This window comes from Culex pipiens, chromosome 3 (assembly GCF_016801865.2).
Source record: "Culex pipiens pallens isolate TS chromosome 3, TS_CPP_V2, whole genome shotgun sequence".
Taxonomy (NCBI): domain Eukaryota; kingdom Metazoa; phylum Arthropoda; class Insecta; order Diptera; family Culicidae; genus Culex; species Culex pipiens.
The window spans coordinates 127806011-127827855 of NC_068939.1; the positions used below are offsets into that span (position 1 = coordinate 127806011).

At 38.7% G+C, this 21845-nt stretch overlaps 1 protein-coding gene across 9 annotated transcripts in view; it reads left to right on the plus strand.

Annotated features, from left to right (window-relative positions):
* Positions 1–16972, plus strand: part of LOC120427517 (trithorax group protein osa) — a 265609-nt gene extending 248637 nt beyond the window's left edge. For 7 of the 9 annotated variants that reach the window (XM_052711248.1, XM_052711245.1, XM_052711247.1 and 4 more), the window contains 6 exons: positions 3311–3436; positions 3560–3722; positions 3782–4130; positions 11476–11554; positions 11906–12171; positions 12239–16972. In XM_052711248.1, the coding sequence (XP_052567208.1) occupies positions 3311–3436; positions 3560–3722; positions 3782–4130; positions 11476–11554; positions 11906–12171; positions 12239–15310 (4055 nt within the window). In that variant the 3' untranslated portion in view covers positions 15311–16972. The remainder of the gene's footprint in view (positions 1–3310; positions 3437–3559; positions 3723–3781; positions 4131–11475; positions 11555–11905; positions 12172–12238) is intronic. The other 2 variants (XM_052711250.1, XM_052711252.1) reach the window with 1 other exon arrangement.
* Positions 16973–21845: the final 4873 nt, after the last annotated feature.

Sequence of the window (21845 nt, forward strand, 5' to 3'; positions counted from 1 at the left end):
GAACATTATTTACAATAATTTCTGGGAGGTTTTGCATCTTTTTGAGCAAAATTCTATTACTTTGAAAAATAATCGAGTTTCGAATAATATGTTTTGTACAAGTTATTTGACATAAAATGTCTGTCTGTGATTGATAAAATATAAAACTGTGAGTGTTTACATTTGCTACATACAAGATCATTCATAAAAAAGATTATTCAATTTTATGATTGCTAGCGAAGACAAAAATTAATGTTGTGTCAAATTTATTCTTTGTGCAAACGTAAATGTTAAAAATATGACGATTGTGCAATAATACCAATTAGTTAGATACTAAAGGGGGGAATGTAGTTCTTAAAATTCAGCCAAGGGGGGAATGGACCAATAAAGGTTGAGAATCACTGCTTTAGAGTTAGGAATGCATCAAAATTTATCGAATAGAATTAAGTAAAAGTTAAGTAACAAAAATATAATCAAATTCAGATTGATTAATCGATCAGAAAAATGTAAAAAAAAAGTGTACTTTTGTCGACTACACTCAAAATTCGATCAAAAAATATCTATAAAATTTAAAAAATATATTGATTAAAACGAACATATTTTTTCGATTCCATTAAAATTTTACTAATCCATAAAAATGTTTTCAATTTAACTTTTTTCGATTGTGAATTACGATCGATCAAAAATAGTTTGAAAATTGATTTAAAAAAAAAATAGGAAAAAAGCAATTAATTTTTTTTGTCAGCTATGAAAATTATCTATAAATGTCTAATTTTCCAATTGAAATCACAAATGTTCGATCAAACAATTTATAAAAGCTATTTCAAAAGTTTAACATAATTGAAAAACTTTCGTCGATTATGAATTTATCTTTATTCATCTTTTAGAAATAAATATCAATTAAAAGGCGATCATTATTTTGAAATTATATTCAAATTTGGATAAGTGGTAAAATAATACAGTATGTAAAAAAAGTATTTACACCCCTTGGGCACTATGCACATTTTGTGATGAAACATGTAAGAAATTTAAAGTTTGACAGGAACCTAGTACTACGTTTTGTTCAGAAACTCATGCCAAACATTTTGCTACAAAAAGCTCATGAATAGATGATTTCTATAAATAGTTATATAACAAATACTATTACGAAAATAAAAAAGGTGCAAAAAAAGTTTGTACACCTTTCGAAAAATTAACATAAATAATGTTATTTGTTGACAAATCACCATAAATCCAGTCTCCCAACTCCAAATAGGCATCCTTGACTGATTAAAAAAATAATTTGGATTGAATATAAAGTTTACTAACTACTTAGTATAAAAGTTTATATAACTCTGGAAATTCTATATAAAACTTATCTAAACTTAATTTTGCAAACTTTTAATTCAACTAAATGTCAATATATTACCATAGAATTGCTAAATAAACATTTTGGAGTGGGTATAACACCGTTTTGGGGGTATTTGTATCGATAGAATAGATTTTTCGTTGGAATTTCGTACCAACCCGGAATTACGTCGTCGGAAAATCCGCCGGCATCCGAACCGGTCCACAATTCACAAGTCAACCTATGTGGCATCAGAAAGGGCATAAAATTTCCGATCTTTTGATACCCATACATCCAGGTTTTCTATAAAACCCACGTTTTTAAATACCTAAGCAAAAACGTTGTTATGGTTTCGTTTGAGCAACCTGCCAAAAATGTATGGAATTTCGTAATTTTTGTTCTCGTGGATCAAACTTACTTTTTGCCCAGGTATTTAAAAACGTAGGTTTTAAAGAAAACCTAGATGTATGGGTATCAAAAGATCGGAAATTTTATGTCCTTTCCGATTCTTTATAGGTTGACTTGTGAATCGTGGACCGGTTCGGATGCCGGCGGATTTTCCTACGACGTAATTCCGGGTTGGTACGAAATTCCAACTAAAAATCTATTCTATCGATACAAATACCCCCAAAACGGTGTTATACCCACTCCAAAATGTTTATTTAGCAATTCTATGGTAATATATTGACATTTAGTTGAATTAAAAGTTTGCAAAATTAAGTTTAGATAAGTTTTATATAGAATTTCCAGAGTTATATAAACTTTTATACTAAGTAGTTAGTAAACTTTATATTCAATCCAAATTATTTTTTTAATCAGTCAAGGATGCCTATTTGGAGTTGGGAGACTGGATTTATGGTGATTTGTCAACAAATAACATTATTTATGTTAATTTTTCGAAAGGTGTACAAACTTTTTTTGCACCTTTTTTATTTTCGTAATAGTATTTGTTATATAACTATTTATAGAAATCATCTATTCATGAGCTTTTTGAAGCAAAATGTTTGGCATGAGTTTCTGAACAAAACGTAGTACTAGGTTCCTGTCAAACTTTAAATTTTTTACATGTTTCATCACAAAATGTGCATAGTGCCCAAGGGGTGTAAATACTTTTTTTACATACTGTATATCGAATAACTTTCTTCATTTGTGAAATGAGATCTGATCAAAACATTAAATGATTTAAAATGATTTTTTTTTTTCAAATAAAAAATTAGGGTATTTGATATCGAAAGGTTTCTAAACATACATGATCGACTCGACTGAAATGTGATAAATTCAAGCAGAGAAAATATACCCCTTCTAGGCCTATTTCTATTATCGGCTAATAAGAACTTTGATCATGAATTACAATTGTTTTTGACTATTTCAAAGTAATAAATGGTGGAATTGCCTTCTTTTTAACGCCAAATTTAACAGTACTGAAATGTGCATTAAAAGATAACTTTTCAGTATTTGTATTGTAAAGTGAAACTTTTTGATACGATTTTGGAGTTGCAGAAGGAATCTAATTCAAAGGATATTTTCCGTTGTATGTAACTCGTTGCAAAACTTGATTTTTTCAGCACTAGTTTTATTTATTCAACTTGGCAGAGCCTCGTTAGATAAGTGCACTATTAATGCTGTCAGTGATTCTCAACAATGTTATCGTTAGCTATCATTTCTATATCTTTGATCGAAGATCGTCTAATAACGATTCCACAATCTTTTGAATATGTCAGATGCAAGAAAAAGCATTCTACTAATAATTACACCCGGATCATCCCACCATCATTAATTGTCACAAATAATCCAAAGCACATGATCGCGTTCCTCCCACAAACACACAAATTCCAACCATTGACTAATCCCATTGTTTTTTTCTCTGTTTCTCCCGGTTTTGTCTCTTTCTCGCTATCATATATTGCCCGTCCTCCTCACATCTGACTAACGTCCCACGTCGCACCACCACCACCAAAACAAACATCGCACACAAAAAAACTAAACCCCTCGGGAAACTCCCAGGCTCGGCACCACCGACCACCGGAGATAACATTGCGGTGAGCAATCCCTTCGATGATCCCGTCGGTCCCCAGCGGCCACCGTATCAGCAGGGTGCTCCCTATCCGCCGGCATCGCGAGGGCCACAAGGTACTTTTCTTTTAGCACCAATCATTTTCTTCATTTTCTTTTTTTGTGTTTATTTCTTTTTTTGGGTGTCAGACTTCCGGGAGGTTCGTGGATTGTTCTAATCTGAATATCTTACTTCTTCAGGTGCGCCCTACCAGGGACAGCCGGGATCCTACCAGTACGGTGCTCCGGATCAGTACGGTCCGGGAGGCGCCCCTGGGCAGTATCCGCCGGGCCAGCAAGGACAGTACCCGCCCAGCAGTAGACCCATGTATCCGCCCTACGGACCGCCGGAATCCGGTGAAGGGTAAGTCCCTTTTCACTCTCTGGTAAGAATCAACTCTAAATCGACTCTTACAATTACAGACGATCAACGCCACCCGCACCGGGATCGGCACCGCCCGGAGCCGGCGGCGACCCGTACCGAGGCTACGGAAGTGGCCCCTATCCGCCACCGCCCCAGCAACGACCCTACCAGCAGCAGCAGCAGCAGCAGCAGCAACAGCAGCCACCACCAGCCCCAGGTCAGCAGGGTGCAGGTCCGTCGGGACAGACGGGACCACCGGGAGCGGGTCCGCCCGGCGTAGCCGGTCAGGGACCACCCGCGGCCGGAGGCCCGCCCGGAGGACAACCGCCGACGGCGGGCGCCCAGGGAGGTTACCCGGGAACGCCGCCGCAAGGGCCCGGGCAGCCGGATTACTACCGACAGGATCAGGTAAGGGATCAGTTTGAGATGTTTTCTAATTATTTTTTTTGCGATCCGCGTCAAGAATTTTGCCCATAATTTAAAATTTGGCTGTCATTCCAATACAAGTAGGGGAACTATACCCTTTTTCAGCCTATTTCTATTATCGGCCTATCAGCACTTTGATCATGAATTACAGCTTTTATCAAGTGTTTTTGACTGTTCCAAAGTAATAAAAAGCTCAAATAAAAGTGAGCAAGTAACTCTCCATTGTTGATACATCTGAAAATGTTGATTTAATAGCGGAAAACGGCAAAAGTGATGAGAATTGGAGATTTTTTTATTGGGATCTGATGTAAAGAATTGGAAAAAAACACTAAAAAAAATACTTATTTTTTCACGAATCATAGCGCAAACTAACATAAAATTAAACAAAATTTGGGTATGTTCTAGAACACGGAAATCTGCGGTAATTTGAGCCGTAACACGTGACAGTAAAAATTCGTTTAGTAGTGTTGCCTTTTAAAAAACAATCATTTTTTAAAACTTTGTAAATGAGAAAATCGCACAAGAATGAGATTTTTTTTAAATAATTGTTGTTTTTTTGGGATGAAACTTGGTGTTCTTCTTCTATGACCAAAATCTCCATACAGTTTTGGAATACAAAAAGGCTATCATAGGGGAACTATACCCAGTGTTGCGTTCCTCACGCCCTCACCCGCTCGTGAGCGCTCACTTTTCGCTCATTCGTGAGGAGGAGCGCTGCGCGAGCTAGCTCGCGTTTGCCCGCGCTCACGTTTGCTCCGATTTTTTCAGCTCACGTTTGCTCCACGCTCGCGCTCGCGCTCATCTTGCGCTCACGGAGCGCTCATTTTGGACGTATCGTTAATCATTTAACGTTTTTGAGAAAGTTGTTTTTTTTTTCAATTCTAGATGGATTTTTTACTTAAGGCGCAGCAGGGCTGTGGAAATATCACTTTGTGAACACATTTTATGATATATGACCATATATCAACCATGTTTTTGAATAATAGGTTGGATTCGCAAGTGTCAAATCATTTTGGAGACATACAGTTGAATGTATAAATATTTTCGAATTATAAGGCCTTATTGTATTAAGGTAAGCAGAGTGCGGGAAGAGGTAAGGTAAGCAGGGTGCGGGAGGAGGGATATAGACGCCTAAATAAAAGGGCCTGTAAAACTTAGAAAAACTTACAACACAATGAATTGATTCGAGAGGATTTATGCTTTGGTAAGTTCGATTCAATGTGTATGTGCTAGGTTGATTAAAATATAACATAAAACTGTTTTATGTACCTAATCAGTGTTTTGACTGCATTTCCAAAGTGCGGGTCAGAATGAGCTATCATTAAAAAAAAAGTTACTCCGTTTATTTAATCTTTCGGTGATTCAGTTATTAGAAACGGCTGATCATTTCTATTAAGTAAGTCTTTATTTGGGCAAACATTTTAGAAAATAGAGTAACATTGTTGAAGCAGTTCTATTTTTAAAAATAAGCCTCAAAATTGCTGAGGGTTGAAATAACCCTTTTGTCTCAAATCATTTAAATTGTCAATATTTTCACCACGAAAAGGTAAGCTCTTCTTCCCCCAAGTAGATTTTATTCAACACTTCGGCAACCAAGCCTCTGAAAATATTCAATTATAAGTTATATATGACTTTTTGAACATGGATGATTGAAACTGTTTAAAAGGTTATTTTAAAAATTTAAAATATACAAAAATCGTCAACATTTTATTGTACATAACAAACAATACAATGTAATTGGTCCAATATGGATTTGATGTGTATACAAATGTCTAGATTTTAAATAGAACGTAAATTTCAGTTCGCTGACCAAATCCATTTCATTGCTTACTTTTGTTTGATGGACCACTTGCTTGTTTGTTTTTGCTGCCTGTGCTAGGATAGTTCTAGAAACTTTGTTTCAAACAGGCAAATGCTTCAACAGGAAAAAACAACTACCTACGTTGGCTCACCAGCTCACGTGAGCGCAAAACGCTCCGGTGAGCGTGAGCGAGCACGAGCTACCTGATAAAAACTCACGCTCCAGCTGGAGCGAGCGCGCCTTCCGTGAGCGCTCGCTCATTCGCAACCCTGACTATACCCTTTCTCAGCCTATTTCTATTATCGGCCTATCAGCACTTTTATCATGAATTACAGCTTTCATAAAGTATTTTTGACTGTTTCAAAGTTATAAATAGCTCAAACAAAAGTGAGCAAGCAACTCTCAATTGTTGATACATCTGAAAATGTTGATTTCATAGCGGAAAAAGATGATGACGCGGTTTCGGACCTGCCGTAACAAGGCGGAGCAATTTCTGGCCCTCGGGGAGCTGATGATCAAGCACATCTATAAAGGATAAAAAATTGTGATCTAGTTTTAAGCTTTCTCTATTTCTATCCCCTTTCCCTTGCAATTTTAGTAAGTTTTTTTTTCTTATCTTTTTCTTACTTTCGGTAACCCCTTAACTACAAGCAACAATTGTTCCAAAATGGATTATGATGTAACACACAGCTGAAAGGAACTCCAAAACTCTGTTATGTATTTCAAAAGAACTTATTGTATATTGATAATTCACCAATAAAACCGAATTGAATTGAATAGCGGAAAAAGGCAAAAGTGATGAGAATTGGTCGAACGGCTTAGAGTGATTAAAATGGGCATATTTCCCCTAGTATTCCAAAATCTGTAACGAATTTCTGATCGATTGGATATCTCGGCAAATTTGTAGGTATTTAAAATTGTAGGCATTTTTTAACTGGACTTTTTAAACCGCAAATTGAAATGCGCAAAATAACCATTTTTGAAAATCAGACTTACCTTTTGACGGGTGTGACAACGGTTTGCTATGATACCGGTTTTTCTATGCGCACCATTTCTCGTCACGACCCAAACCCGACACAGCTCGGTAGCTTGATCGGTGCACCGAAACCGAAGTTTGGTGTGACGGCGGTGTGGATTGGGTACACAAAACTGACATGGTTTCTGCGCCTACCACACGGGAGAAGTTTGGAACTCTTGATGCCTAGCAAGCCAATCTAACTCAACAGTTCTTAATGGTGTGGTTGTCAAAGGCAGTGCAATATTAAGTTATAGGTTCTTGGTTCGAATTTCGACATTTATTATTTTATTTTTAAATGATTTTTATATGTTTAGAATAATTCTTTAGGAATAGAATTTCATAGTGTCATGAAATATAAACTTTAACTTCTCGTGCATATAATCCTGAAATAGGCATTTTCACTTTAACCTGCCTGCATAATATGGAACGTTTTCTCTATTCCACTTCAAAAATCCATTAAATTTTCTAACTCTTTGACTAAAGCGTCGCAGGTTCGAAGAAGTTACTTGAAAAATTTATATAATCAGTAATTTTAACAGCATATGTTGAAAAAAAAAACCTCAAAATATTTGTACTCAGGATTGAACCAGGAACCTCGTGGTTAAAAGACGGAAACAACAACCGCCAGGCCATCCTGAAGTTGTGAATGATGGCTGCCAAACCTCAATCAAAACAATGTCGCCTCCGGTTTACTTGGAACAACCATATGTTGAGTTGCATCCTTGGTATACAGTTTGGGTGCACCGGTGGTGTACCAAGGTGCTTTCGTTACAGTTGCTATGGTGTGACAATAAACAGCTCGGTTTGGTTTCTAGAGTGACACAAAAACCGCACCACGGCGCACCAGATCTTGGTGTTCAGTGAAGCCTGTTGAAAATTCTAATTTCAGGAAGTTTTAGGTGACAAAAAATGCTATCTTTTGAGCTATGGCATAAGTTGAACAACAACAAGGTTGTTAATCGATAAAATTATCTTCGATAATATTATCGTCTAACGATAACGATAAACTATCGTTATCGTTATTTCGACAATTCTATAATCTTATCGCCGATAATGGACGAATATGGGTACCAAACTAAGCGAAATTTTGTATGGTTTTATCACTTTATTGAAGTATTTTTTAAATACTAAAATTTTCACAAAAGACCGTATTTTTTAGAAAATACTGAAATTTTTAAAATTTTGTGGTTATCAAACGAAGCGAAACTCTGCTCTGCCACTTGATTTAATTTTTTTTGGAAAATACTAAATCTTTCAAAAAAAACCGTTTTTTCGCATGCTTAAACCAACTCTATACAAAAAATTAAATTTTATATGCCTCATATCAAATTTAGCTTCTCGTATTGTAAATAATGAAAATTTGATTGTTTTCAAAAAAATACTATATTTTTTGAGAATTTTAATGTTTTACAAAAAATAATGTAGTGAAAATGCATTCAAAATTTCGTTTCTTCTAATATCAATATTGCAAATTATGAAAATGTTGGTAATTTCGAAAAATACGGCATTTTGTGAAAATTTTAGAGTTTAAAAAAAATAATACTGTCAATGTGAATATGTATAACAAATTTCGTATTTATACCCATGTTACAAATTTTGAAAATTTTGGTTTTTAGAAAATACAGTCGACTCTCTGGCTGTCGATCTTCCCGATTTCAATGTTGCTCCTTCTACCGATGAAATGTTCAGTCCCTCCAAACTGCATACTATGATTCTCTTCATTCCTCGATATTTTCTCTTGCTTGAAGGATCTCTTCCTCGACGGTCCCTTGAATTCATTTTGCTCTAAAAATCTCTTCTGGTTGTCAATAATTTCACTTTCTCATGGCTTGCATAGACATTTTTCTTTGAGAAACCAAGCTTTGAAGGGTGTTTGACATTTGTTTATTTTTGTTTAGTGACGTTGCCATCGTTCTCACCCATAGCTGAGAATCAGGAAAAAAATATTTTCAATCGAGTCTTCATTTTGCATCGTTCTGTAAACTGATGATTCTCTTCCTCGACGGTCCCTTGGATATTGACAACCAGAGAGTCGACTGTACAATTTTTTGTGAAAATTCAGTGTTAAAAAGCTTAAATAAAGTGAAAAAGCATACAAAATTTCGCTTCGTGTATCATTCGTATTCGTACATCGGGTATCAACCATATTGCGAATTATGTAAATTTGAGTACTTTCGAAAAAATACGGTATTTTGTGAACAACTTTGGGTATTTATACTTTGAAACTTCCTACATTATTCAAAAATTATATTCTTAGTGAAAGCATTGAAAATTTAACATTATATAGTTAAATTAAGTCGATTTTAGAAAGATTAAAAAAATGAGTTATCGTCTAAATGTTATCATTGTGTGAAATAATGATAATTGTTTTTTTTAATATATCGAAAATAAGAAAAAATCCAAGCGATCGATCGATTTTCTCTTGATTCGACATAAACTTCGAAACATAAATGCAATGGCCTTAACGCAAAAAAAAATTAAGCAATATTTTACAATATCAACTATGGCCATCTTGAAAAAAAAAAATAAAAAGTAAAAACTTTTCTGTCAAGAAAAGCCGCAAAGTTAATTTTTAAAAATTGAAATAAAAAAATCCTTTGCGGTCGTACACAGGGTCATTGTGCTCAGAAAAATAAGCTTTATCGTTGTGAACAATGATATCCCCAATTTAGGTCTAATTTTTGGCCCAATTGGCTTGCAGTTGCCTTTCTATCTAAAATGAAACTACAAGACAGTGAGCAATAGAACAACTCTCTCTCTCTTCTCCATACTTCTTTCGTGCTCTTTTGCTTTGCTTCCATTTACTCCAGGGGTGACCAAAGTATGGCCCGCGGGCCAAATGTGGCCCGCGAGCTGATTTTTTGTGACTGCGGGCCCATTTCGAATGATCATGTAAAATGGCCCTTTGACCAATCTGTACAGTAATTTGTATTTTTTTTTAAATTAAGGTTTAGTTCAAGTGTGGTTTGGTTGAGCGTTTTAGTAGAATGCTAATTTGACTAAAGTGAAAAAACTGTAAAGATATCAAAAATATAGGCATTCCATTTAAAAATTAATTCAAAAATTAGAACGCATCATTTTTAAAGGACTGAGCCTCAAACTTATCTTGCTCCTAGAAACCACCTAGGGATTTGAAGTTATGAAATTTGGTGACAAATCTGATGCATTACATCTGATTCAGACAGACAAAAAATATTGAAATTCTATTGAAATTGGAGGAAGAATTGCTGAAATATATTTTGCAACGAATTATTATTATTTTTCAAAGTTTATTTTACCATTTTTAAAATATAATAAGAATCGTTGAAAATACAAGTGAATTCAAATAATTACATTTTTCCAATTTGATTATCTTTGTGAAAATGTGATTGTTTTCAGCCACACAATGTTCAACCACCTCTCGACCTTGACCAGGCCATGGTATTTAAAATTCATACAAAAATACTGTATTTCCTGATTCAATGTTTGGCATAAACATTGCAATAAAAAGCTTACGAATAATATGTTTTGCTATTTTTTTTTTTATTTTGCTGATTAATGAAATTTGAAGCTATTTGGAACAAAACTGCGGCAAAAATTTATTATTTGTTAACTAATATTTAAACGACGAAAAAAAAAGAACAAAAAATAGATGAAAATCAAAAAAAAAATCTCAAATAAACAATTTTTACATCTGGCCCGCAAGCTTATGTAAGCTACACATTTGGCCCGGCATTCAAAAACTTTGAGTACCCCTGATTTACTCCATTTACTCTGGGCAAAATGACGCGATAAAGCGATGGAAACGAGAGAAATCTGGAGGAGAAAGAGTTGAGCAAGTTTCTTTCATAAAATTTATAAAATAAGTTGTTATATATCAACAATCGGTAAATCAGATGGATATTGATAAAGATTCTTAATTCGTCGTCCCGCCCGTGTGGATCAATCGGACCGCGCACTGGACTCACAATCCAGAGGTCGCCGGTTCGAATCCCGCGGCGGGCGCTCTAAAATTCTTTGTGTAAATATGGGTATTCGGCGCCGTCGCTCCGTGCCATACTTTCATACACTTAGGAGCCCAGGGCGGCGAAGTCCTTGTAGATAAAAAGGAAGACACTAGTGGTTGGTACTAGCAATGGTGGCCAACAGCTATAATGTTGTCAACTTCGTTCTTAATTCTTAACTTGCCAAACATTCGAGAATTTCCTCTATTTAGTATTCAAAAAAGAAAAAAAAAACCCAAAGAAATAACATTTTTTAATTGCGATATTATGAGTTACTTCAAAAATAGGATTTAGAATGCATTTGAATTTAAAGTTTAATGCCGTCGGTTTAATTTCTTCCTTTTTTAAGAGACTGTTATTTCTGTATTTTAGTATAAAGTTTATACTATAAATACCTATTCATCAAGTGAATCTCATGCGGTTATACGTTCTGAGACGAGTGATTCCAAAAAATCTTTTTAAACTTTCGCCAAATGTTGTCCTGATAACTAACAAATTTCTACTTCCTAATTTTTCCTTACTCAGCCCAACCAACCGAGGAGGCATCCCGACTTTGAGAAGAACCAGCAACCGTACCCGCCCTATCAGCAGCGACCCATGTATCGTAAGTATCGCCCTAATACGGGGATGGCGTCGCTATTTTTAGACCACGTTTTCCACTTTTTCTCATCGAAACCGACTACTTTATCGACTTCATTTTGCTGGGCGAGATAGGACGCCGTCTATTTTTACACGATGACTCAGCACTTTTTCACTCTTGCGCTTAAAAAAACCAGGTGGCAGCACGATGTAACGCCACGTCCCTATGATTGGGTTGAATAACAAATCGCCACGGTTTCTATTGCTACGATCTTCAAACCAGATCGATCACAGCAATCGTGGTCTTATTTCAATCACTTTTTGACGTTTCCAATATTTGTGCTAATCGTTCAATTTCTTCAATTCATCTCCTCAGCTGGCGGTTGGCAGGGCCAGGGCCAGTACCGCGGCCAGTATCCTCCGCAGGGACCCCAACCGCAACCGCAGTGGGGCTCGCACAACGGTCCCCGCCCGAGCGGACCTCCCGGAGCACCCGGAGGACCACCGCCAGGCGCCCCCAACCAGTGGCCGAGCTCGGCCGATCCGAACGCTGCGAACCGATATCCCCCGGGCGGGCAGCCCCAGCAGCAAGGACCGGGAGGACCACAAGGGCCGCAGGGACCGTACCCGCCCCATCAGCAGGTAAGATTGGAAGCTTTTTTTTTGGGGTTTGAGTTATGATGATTAATGGCTTTCGTTTTGCCTGCAGGGTCAACAGCAGCCCTGGAATCAGATGCCCCCGACGTCGCAGGGTTCCCCGCTGCGGCCACCGCCCCGAGGAGGCAAACCGTTCGCGTCGTCGATGCAAGCTTCCGGCGGGATGCCACCGGGAGGACCGGGAATGCCACCCACTTCGCAGCCCCAACAACCCGGTGTCGGGATTCCTCCGGGAGGAATTCCGCAGGGTCCGCCAACCGGTCCGGCAGGGCCAGCGCCGATGCCGGCGACGGGTCCGAGCGCAAAACCGATGCAAGCTGGTCCACCGTTCCCACCGGCGAACGCCGGAGTCGCCCCCAAGCGGGACATTGTCTTCCCGCCGGACAGCATCGAGTCGACGGCGCCGATTCTGTACAAGCGCAAGCGCGTCGCAAAGTTGGACATTGGCCAGACCGATCCGTGGCGGATATTTATGGCGCTGCGGTCGGGACTGCTGGTGGAGAGTACGTGGGCGTTGGATGTGCTGAACATACTGCTGTTTGACGACTCGTCGGTGTCGTTCTTCGGGCTGTCGCACCTGCCCGGGCTGTTGAACCTTCTGTTGGACCACTTCCAGAAGAGTTTGAGCGATATGTTCGACACGAAGGACCGGAGGAACCGGTTCGGTCGGGCGTACGGATGGTTCGGGAAGGATTTGGTGGAGAGTGATGAGGAGGAAGAGGAGGAGGAGGGAGAGGAGAAGAAGGCGATTGAGGCCGTTGAAGTCAAGAAGGAGGTCGAGGACGGCGTAGAGATCAAGCTAGAGAATGGAGAGTTGCTGGACGAGGCCAAGCGGAAAGAACGGTTACGAGGGAGCAAGCGATCTCGCGGTGCGGAGTTGGACCTGGGTTGTGTGCTGGAAGTGCCAACGCCGGACGAACGGATAGTGGTGTTCAACGCCACCACCAACTACACGATGAGTTCGCGCAAGGGACTGCCGGTGAAGATTCAACCCGCGGATGACGACGTGTTTGTGCTGCAGCACCGTCGGGACTGGGACCGGACGGCGGACGATCGGTACCACCGGGAAACGGACGTCGGCGGCGATCCCTGGACGGCGGGTCACTCCGAACCGGACCCGCACGACTACATCATGGACGCGTTCCAGGCGGAGTTTGTCAACATTCCATTCGCGCGGATGATCAAAACGAGCCGCCGGTACAAGGCACGCTGCAAGAACAACAACAACAAGCTAAGCAGTAACAACAACTGCAAACGGATGCAGAAGCGGGGTTCGTTCGTGACGGACAGCAGCGAGGACGAAAGCGAAGGCGATGCTCCGGCGTCGACGACGAATGGGATCGTGAATGGGACGTCGGCGGTGGATAGCGGTGCGGAAGAGGACTGCAAGCCGGCGGTGACGGTGAAGAAGGAACCTCCGTCGAGTGACGCCGACTGTCGGGAGATCGACATGGAGTTGGAGAAGAGCAGCAATCTCTCGAATGGACCCCAGCAGGAGGAGGGGAAGGATGGCAGTGGGGAGGTCAAGATGGAGATTGAGGAGGAAGGCGGGGTTGCAGTCGCTGCCGCTGTTGCTGGAGTTGAGGAGAAGAAAAAGAAGGTGGTTGAGGAGAAGAAGTTCAACGTTGCGGCGACGGTGCGAGATCCGGCGCGGGTGTTGAAGCGCCGGAAGATGAGCGACTACGAGGACGAGTGCTACACGAGGGACGAAGCGAGTTTGTACCTGGTGACGGAGGGACACGACGCGCTGGCTCGGCGCTGCGTGGCCATTTCGAACATTCTGCGCAATTTGTCGTTTGTCCCTGGGAACGAGACAGAGTTTGCGCGATCTTCGAGGTTCCTGTCGATCCTGGGAAAGTTGCTGTTGCTGCATCACGAGCATCCGGTGCGGACGAAGAAGACGCGCAACTACGACCGGGAAGAGGACGCCGACTTTAGCGATTCGTGCAGCAGTTTGCAGGGCGAGTCGGAATGGTGGTGGGACTTTTTGGTGCAAATCCGGGAGAACATGCTCGTTTCGATGTCGAACCTGGCCGGTCAGCTAGATCTGTCCCGGTTTGACGAACCCATCTCGCGACCCATCCTGGACGGTCTCCTGCATTGGTCCGTCTGCCCTTCGGCCCACGGCCAAGATCCCTTCCCAACGCTTGGACCCAACTCAGTATTATCGCCCCAGCGACTAGCCCTCGAGGCCCTCTGCAAGCTGTGCGTCACCGACGCCAACGTAGACCTGGTGATAGCGACTCCGCCCTTCTCGCGGCTCGAAAAGCTCTGCTCGGTGCTGACGCGACATCTCTGCAAAAACGAAGACCAAGTGCTGCGCGAGTTCTCCGTCAACCTGCTGCACTACCTTGCCGCCGCGGACAGTGCCATGGCCCGGACGGTCGCCATGCAGTCCCCGTGCGTATCCTACCTGGTGGCCTTCATCGAGCAAGCCGAACAAACGGCCCTTGGCGTCGCCAACCAGCACGGCATCAACTACCTGCGTGACAACCCCGACTCGATGGGCACCAGCCTGGACATGCTGCGCCGAGCAGCCGGAACGCTCCTACATCTAGCCAAACATCCCGACAATCGGCCACTCTTCATGCAGCAGGAACAACGCCTGCTCGGCCTCGTCATGAGCCACATCCTGGACCAGCAGGTCGCCCTCATCATCTCCCGGGTCTTGTTCCAGTGCTCGCGCGGAACCGGCCCCCTCACCACCATGGAAATCGAAACCAACACCCCAAAACCGAAAAAATCAACCTCCCCCAACGACCACCACCCGTCCGAGTCGTCCAAATCGTCCATGCATTTAAACTCGATCATCGCCTCGAACGCTTCGAGCGGCAACGCCGCCAGCAGCATGGCCCCACCCCCACCGGCGGCCGCCCCCTCCGGCAACAGCTCCGGGCCGCACTCGAAGGCTGCCTCGTCGGAACCGCTAACCCAGCTGACGACGGCCACCTCTTCCTCGATGCCGGCCCCCGCCGCACCGGTCAACTCGGCCCCACCCGCGTTTGTGCCGCCTCCGCCACCTGCGCCAGCGCAACCGGAAGCGGCACCGTCGCCGCCAAATCCGGCCGCGGCGGCAGCTCCGGCTCCAGCCCCGCAGCAGCATCCCATCACGGCTTCCTCGTAGTGGAAGAAATCGCTAATGCTGAAGCACATTCAGCTTTAGGCGTCGCGGATTGCAAATAGTAGACAATTAGGCAGGCAGATCATTGTGAATAGTAGTATTTTAAGAGAGAGAGGGAAAAATGAGAGTGAGTGGGTGGGTGAAAGAGCGTGTGTGAGAAACAAAAATGCATTAATGCGATATTATGTGTTAGTAATATGTATTGTGTAAAACAGAGAAGTTCTACCATAAAACAAATAGAAAACGCATAAAACAAAACAAGAAGACGAGAGCAGCAAATGTCTTCGCAAAAATTGTGTAGAATATTTAAAAAAAAGCAGATTGGACAAAGGCGAAATGAATTTTGAACGAACGTTTGTTGTTGAGAACAATTAAGCAAGCAAAAATAAGGAAACTTAAAACGGGACTTTTTTTTCTTTAATCAAACTACGCGAATCAGGAATTATTTATGTTGTTTTGTTTGCTACTTCTAAGTAGGTTTTTGTCCGTTGTTTTACTGCTCTGGGTTTGTCTTGAGTGTGGTTTGACTAAAATTGGAAGCGGATTTAACTTTTCATTTTTGTAAACATCTTTTTTCAAGTGACTTTTATGAAATCGTGACTTGAACAGTTTGAACCTTTCGTTGCAAGATTGCATACAAGTTTGCGGTACTAGATCCAGAAGAAGTACCAGAATTTCTCACATTTCTGTTTGAATCCAACTGATTTCTTGCTCTTCAAGCGAAGAGCATTAAAAGTGTAAAACTCTGAAACGCATAAAACAAGATATTCAGGCTGATTGGTGTGGCAACTACTAAAATGAACGAAAACAAAAGTTAGAAAAAAACACGCAAAAAAAAGGAACTAAACTGCAATTGTGTATACTCATAGCGTTAATTGATTTTAGAGAGAAAGAAATAACACACAGAAAAAAAAAATAAAACTGACGCAAACTTATCCAGGACGACGACAACGACGAAATTGACAAAAGTTGTACATTTTTACAGACGTGGAAAAACTGCAAGAAACCTACTTAACTAAAGTTGAAATCGCTAATTGGATTGGGAAAAACGTGTAATTATTATTTATTTAAAAAGGTGGAAAACTGGGCGACGAAATTAAACACACACACAGACACACAACAAATATTGATCTATTAACTGATTGATAGTGGAAGTAAATTAATGTGTTAGAAGTGTAGCTAAAGTAAAACGTATATATTATAGTGAAAGAAAACTGAAAATCAATGCAGAAAAAACAAAACCCAGAAAAAAAACCATTAAACCCTAGCATATTACAAAAAAGTGGTACTAGAATGTGGGCGTGGCTTCAGCGTGCGAGCGAGCAGTACTAGAATGGTGGTTTGTGGTGGACCGCCTCCCCTAGTACTTCCTCTCCTCACACAGCTGCACACTGAAAAGAAAAAAAGAATCAATCTGAATCTCTGTTAGGACTTTGGGGTTAAACGAATATTTAACAGGGGGAGTTTGATGAAAAATTGAGGAGGAAAAAAAAAGCTGCTAAAATAAAAACTAGTGAGATATACGGTTTAAGATCTAAGCTGGGAGGATACTTGAGTGTGGGCAAAAGAAAAAAAAAACTAGCTGTGGTAAACTAAAGTAAAGAAAAAATGGTGAAAACAAAATAAATAATAAACAAGTAAATATAAATATAACGAAAACAAAAATATCTAATTTTCTTCCCACTTTTTTCCGTTGTACAAGTGAATGTGTTAAGGTTAGGAGTATAACATAAAAAAAGAGAGCGAAACATTGAGAGAGAGCAAAAAACTCACGAATGAGCGCGACGCGAGCGGTGAACGCATGAGAGAGGACTAATTTTAATAAGAAGCAGAAAAATAAGTAAACAAGAAAATGGGATTAGAATAGTTGAGCTATGTGTACATTTGAATGAAGCAAACAAACAAATAATCGCTGCTTAAGCACTAGGAAAGCTGCGCAAAAGAGAGCCCCTTTTCGGTTGCTGTCAGTCCGTTTTCGTAGGTTTTTTTTTGTTCTTACCTAACATAAAAAGAAAGAAACAAGAAATAGACTAGCCTCGTTTTTTCTTCAGCGAGAGAAAACGTGTTAACTTATTATTTTTCTCCGTGCAAGCAGCAGCAAAGTAGCCAGCCTAGTAGAACCCATTTTCTTTGCGCTCCCCTAATTTTTGTCATCGAACTTATTTCTCAAAAACAAAAAAAAAGGAAAAGTTAAAAACGCAACGATGAGAACAAACACACTTGCTGTTGTAGTTTCAGAGAGAGAGAAAGAAAGAAGAAACAAACACACAGATACAACAAGCGTAAGCGAAAAAAGTATATATTAAAAAAGAAAGTCTTTATTAAGGAGCTAATGTTAGCTTGTAGGACGGGAACTCTTAATAACCTATTATTTAAAGAACAAACAACACACACACAACTCGTATCGACAACAACAAGAAAAAAAGGGAGAAGGAAGGTAGAAAGCTGCATAAAGAAATCACACGAAAAAAGAGAAAGATAGAAAGGAAAACATATATAAATGTCAAATAAATTCAATTAAGGCTAATTTAACATTACAAAAAAGCAACAGCAACAAACAACACAAAACAAAACACAGAAAAACACACGCATTCGATGGACGAAAGTGGGGTAAAATAAGCAAAACAAAAGAAAACAAGAGATGCATACGAGAGAAAAAAAAAACCACAATGAAACAAAAACACACAGACGTACACGAGAAGCTAAACGAGTAAGTTAGCGAGAAGAAGATGAAGAAAAAAAGGTAAAAGATGAAAAGAAAAAATGAATGAGACGCGCATGCGGTGAGGAAAAAAGTGGATAAAAAATCGTGAACAGAAGTAAAATTATATAATGAAAACTATTTGTAATTATTATTATTGACATAAAAGTATAAATACACTTAGTTTTTTTAATTAAAATAATAAAAAATTATAAAAAAGTGAAACGGGTTTTGCTTTACTGGAAAAGAAAGAAAATAACCATGATTATTTATGATGGTCTCCCCCACTGGGATATTTATTTTTGTTTGCAGTTTACATATTTATAAATTTAAAGCGGTATCACCCATGTATTTTTTCAATTTTGCGGCAATTTCAGGGAATGATCCTCTAGGACCGAGATGTACTGAGCCCGAATCCCACATATTAGCTTGATTGGTTGCGACAGGACTTGGCGCTCCGGCTCAACGAACCAAAAAAAAAGGTTTTTTTTTCGTGATTTCATTATCCAACGCGGATTTTTTGTGACGACTACGGAAAATCCAGTCTGAACTGCCACCCTGGCCACTCAAGTTGGCAAATCGGGAAAGTCGGGAATTTGTGATTTTTTGTCAAAATGTCGGGAAAAGTCGGGAATCCCAAGCATACTAGGGCCTCGTGGCGCAGAGGTTAGCGGCTTCGGCTGCCGATTCCTAAGTTGCAAAGGGGCGCGGGTTCGATTCCCGCCTTATCCTCCTGGAGATTTCGTTCAATGTTTGTCCCGTTTAATATTAGTATTCAGTCTGCAAAGACGGTGTGATTGTCTCTTTTTACTTGTTTGAAAGCTTTTTTCTAACTATGAAATAATTTTGCAATAATTTGTATAATTTATTATTAATTTCACCCAATTCGTATTAAGCACTTAACTTTGATTGCAAGGTTTATTTTTTTTTTGACTATTTTCAAATGAAAAGGCTGTTTAAGAAATTATTAACCTGATAAATATTGGATGATTTTGATGACATGCATTTCACATAGATATTCATAATATTTTTTATTAATAAAATGATTGTTATTTATTTTTGTCAACGTTTATCAAATAAAAGTTAACTTCAAACTTTAAACAACAACAAAGCTAATGAAAATAAAACTCAATTTCAACGTATATTACCAGTGAGAAAATAAATCAAATTGCTTAAATATCTGAAAAACGATATCAACAAGTTTAACGCATTTTTTTAGGGGTAAATATCTTCAAATTTTAAACTGAATTCATTAATTATTTTCAAATATTATTTTTTCCAAATGTGTGATTCCTTTCAAAATATTGTTAGTATGGGTGAATCACTACAGATAAAGCTTGATTTTCTTTTAGCGGAAAAACTTAAATATCAAATAAAATTCAAACGCTTTTCGTTCTGAATGCAAAATTGATTTTTTTGGTACGTATTTAAAATATGAAAAAAAACTTCAAATTGTGAAAAAAATTCTAGAAACCATTACAATTATGTTTAAAGAATTTGTATCTTAAAACATTTTGCATATAATGAGTGGAAAAAAATAGAGTCTTGTTAAACTGGATCTATCTCTGGAAAAAAAATTAAAATCATTTTAATACTGACAACACGATAAATTAACATTGATTTAAAAATTATAACCAGAATTCACCAATAATATAAGGAACTTGGTAACATCTTTGTGTAATTTTGTGAAGACTGATTGGTTATGTTTTCCACTCTGGATCAAAATAATGATTGCTTCTATTTTTGAAGTATTAAAAAATGTATTGTTAAGATTCTATTTTTACTTTGACTGTCAATATTTTTAATTTTTAAATATAATTAGAAATTTTGTTCGGTGGTTGATATTATAAATATTATATTATTAAACAAGCCTCACCCGACAAACTTCGTTCTGCCTTTTTTTCGTTTGTTGACGTTTTTAAATGTTTTGCTTATTCAACCTCCTGTGATCAAAATTTGATTTTACGTAACTTTTCCCATACAATCTACAGATTTTCCGGAATCGGTTCCGGAGTGGCCAATGTTGTAACTTTTTTGGCGTAAGAACCTACCTTGGACTTATACGAACCCAATGCAACAAAGAGCACCTCGATCCGGCATTCCGTGTTGAATTGATTCGCGTTCGAACAAAACCGTCGAAATTTTTTATATATATAAGATTGATTTGCCTATTATTTGAGGTTCTGGAAAAGTCGAGAAAAAGTCTGGAATTTTAAACGGGATTTGAGTGATCACCCTGAAGAGTAATATACAAAAAGGGGGTACCGCATTTGGCATAATTCATAAAATCAATATTAGAATCGCCGTGAAGAAGTTTTTATTGTCTTCTTTCATGAATTTTTGAGCATTTCGCTACGAAATCAGCCATTATTATTTTTCTGTAGTTTTTGATTTGACTCATTGGTCATTCGTTCACCCATTAAGTCTACATTCAAACATCCTACATATTCGGAGCACCCACAAATTTGGAACACTTTGGCGGAACTTTGTCAATAGAATCTAAAAGGCAACTTTTCTTTAGAACTTACTATTTTCAGGGACCTGTACAGGCTGTTTTCTAGTGAGAAGAGAACAATGCCGAAACCGCAACTAGAGCCAGAAATGAGTACAGTCCAGACCCGAAGTTTCGATTATTAGAAGTTCGATTATCCGAAGGTTTGTATGGGACTTCGGATAATCGAATCACGAACAACATTTTTTTTTCGTTTTTTTTCTTTTTCTTGTTTTAAACATCAAATTTAGGGCGTCCAATTTTCCCGGGTTTTGAATTTCCCGGGAAACGGGAAAAATATTTTTGAAATCCTGGGAATTCCCGGGATCCCGGGAAATTTTTGTATAAGTAATAAATTCTATGTTTTCATTATATTTGTTATGTTTTCATGCTTAAAATCATAGAATGAGCTTAATAATATTAATTGGTGATAATCTACACTTCAACCTAAACAAGTTTTTAAATAGCCTAAAAGAAATAAAAAATTGATAAAAATCAATGTTGTTCTTTGTGGTGTTTTGGAATTTAAATCAATTACAATTTTTAATTCCAATTTTTAATTCCAATTTGATTTTTTTTTATTTGCGATTCAAATTACATAAGTCTTTATGAAAATATTTTTTTATATTTTTTTTATATGACATTACTCAGCTTAAAAAGTTTTTTTTATATGTATAAATAACAAAAAAACGACAACAAATAAAATAAGACTAGTCAATGTAAATTTTTAGATAAGTTTTGAATACATTGTTTTATATAAAACATATTTCACAAATTAATTTCAAGTTACTACTGCCAACTGGGAGAAAATCGGGTCTAAAGTCTGAATAGGTACAGGAGATTTTAGAGCAATACATTTGGAAGTCGGTGTACTAATTGTTTTGTTCTGTTCCTGTTTTAACCGATGTCATCCAACATATTTTTGCAATTATTTTTTGCTTAGATGAGACATGAGATTATTTTTTTCAAATTTAAAATCGAAAATATACGTAAATATATCCATTTAAAGCGCTAGGCATTTTGCGGACCTGTTAACTAAAATTATAATAATTTTCCCTAATAAGCCAAATAAATGCTGATATTTGCCGAATACAAATTTTAATGCATTTTATTGATTAATTAGTATTCAACTGTTCTACTATTTCCACAACTAAATCTGAATTTCCAGACCAAAATATGATTATTTTTTTCAATTTCGGGAATTCCCGGGACAAATTATGGAAAATCCCGGGATTCGGGAATTCCCGGTTTTGGAAAAATCCCGGGATTTTTGTCCCGGGAATTCCCGGGATGGACGCACTAATCAAATTCGAGTTCTGCGACCCCATTTAAGTCACATTTGAATA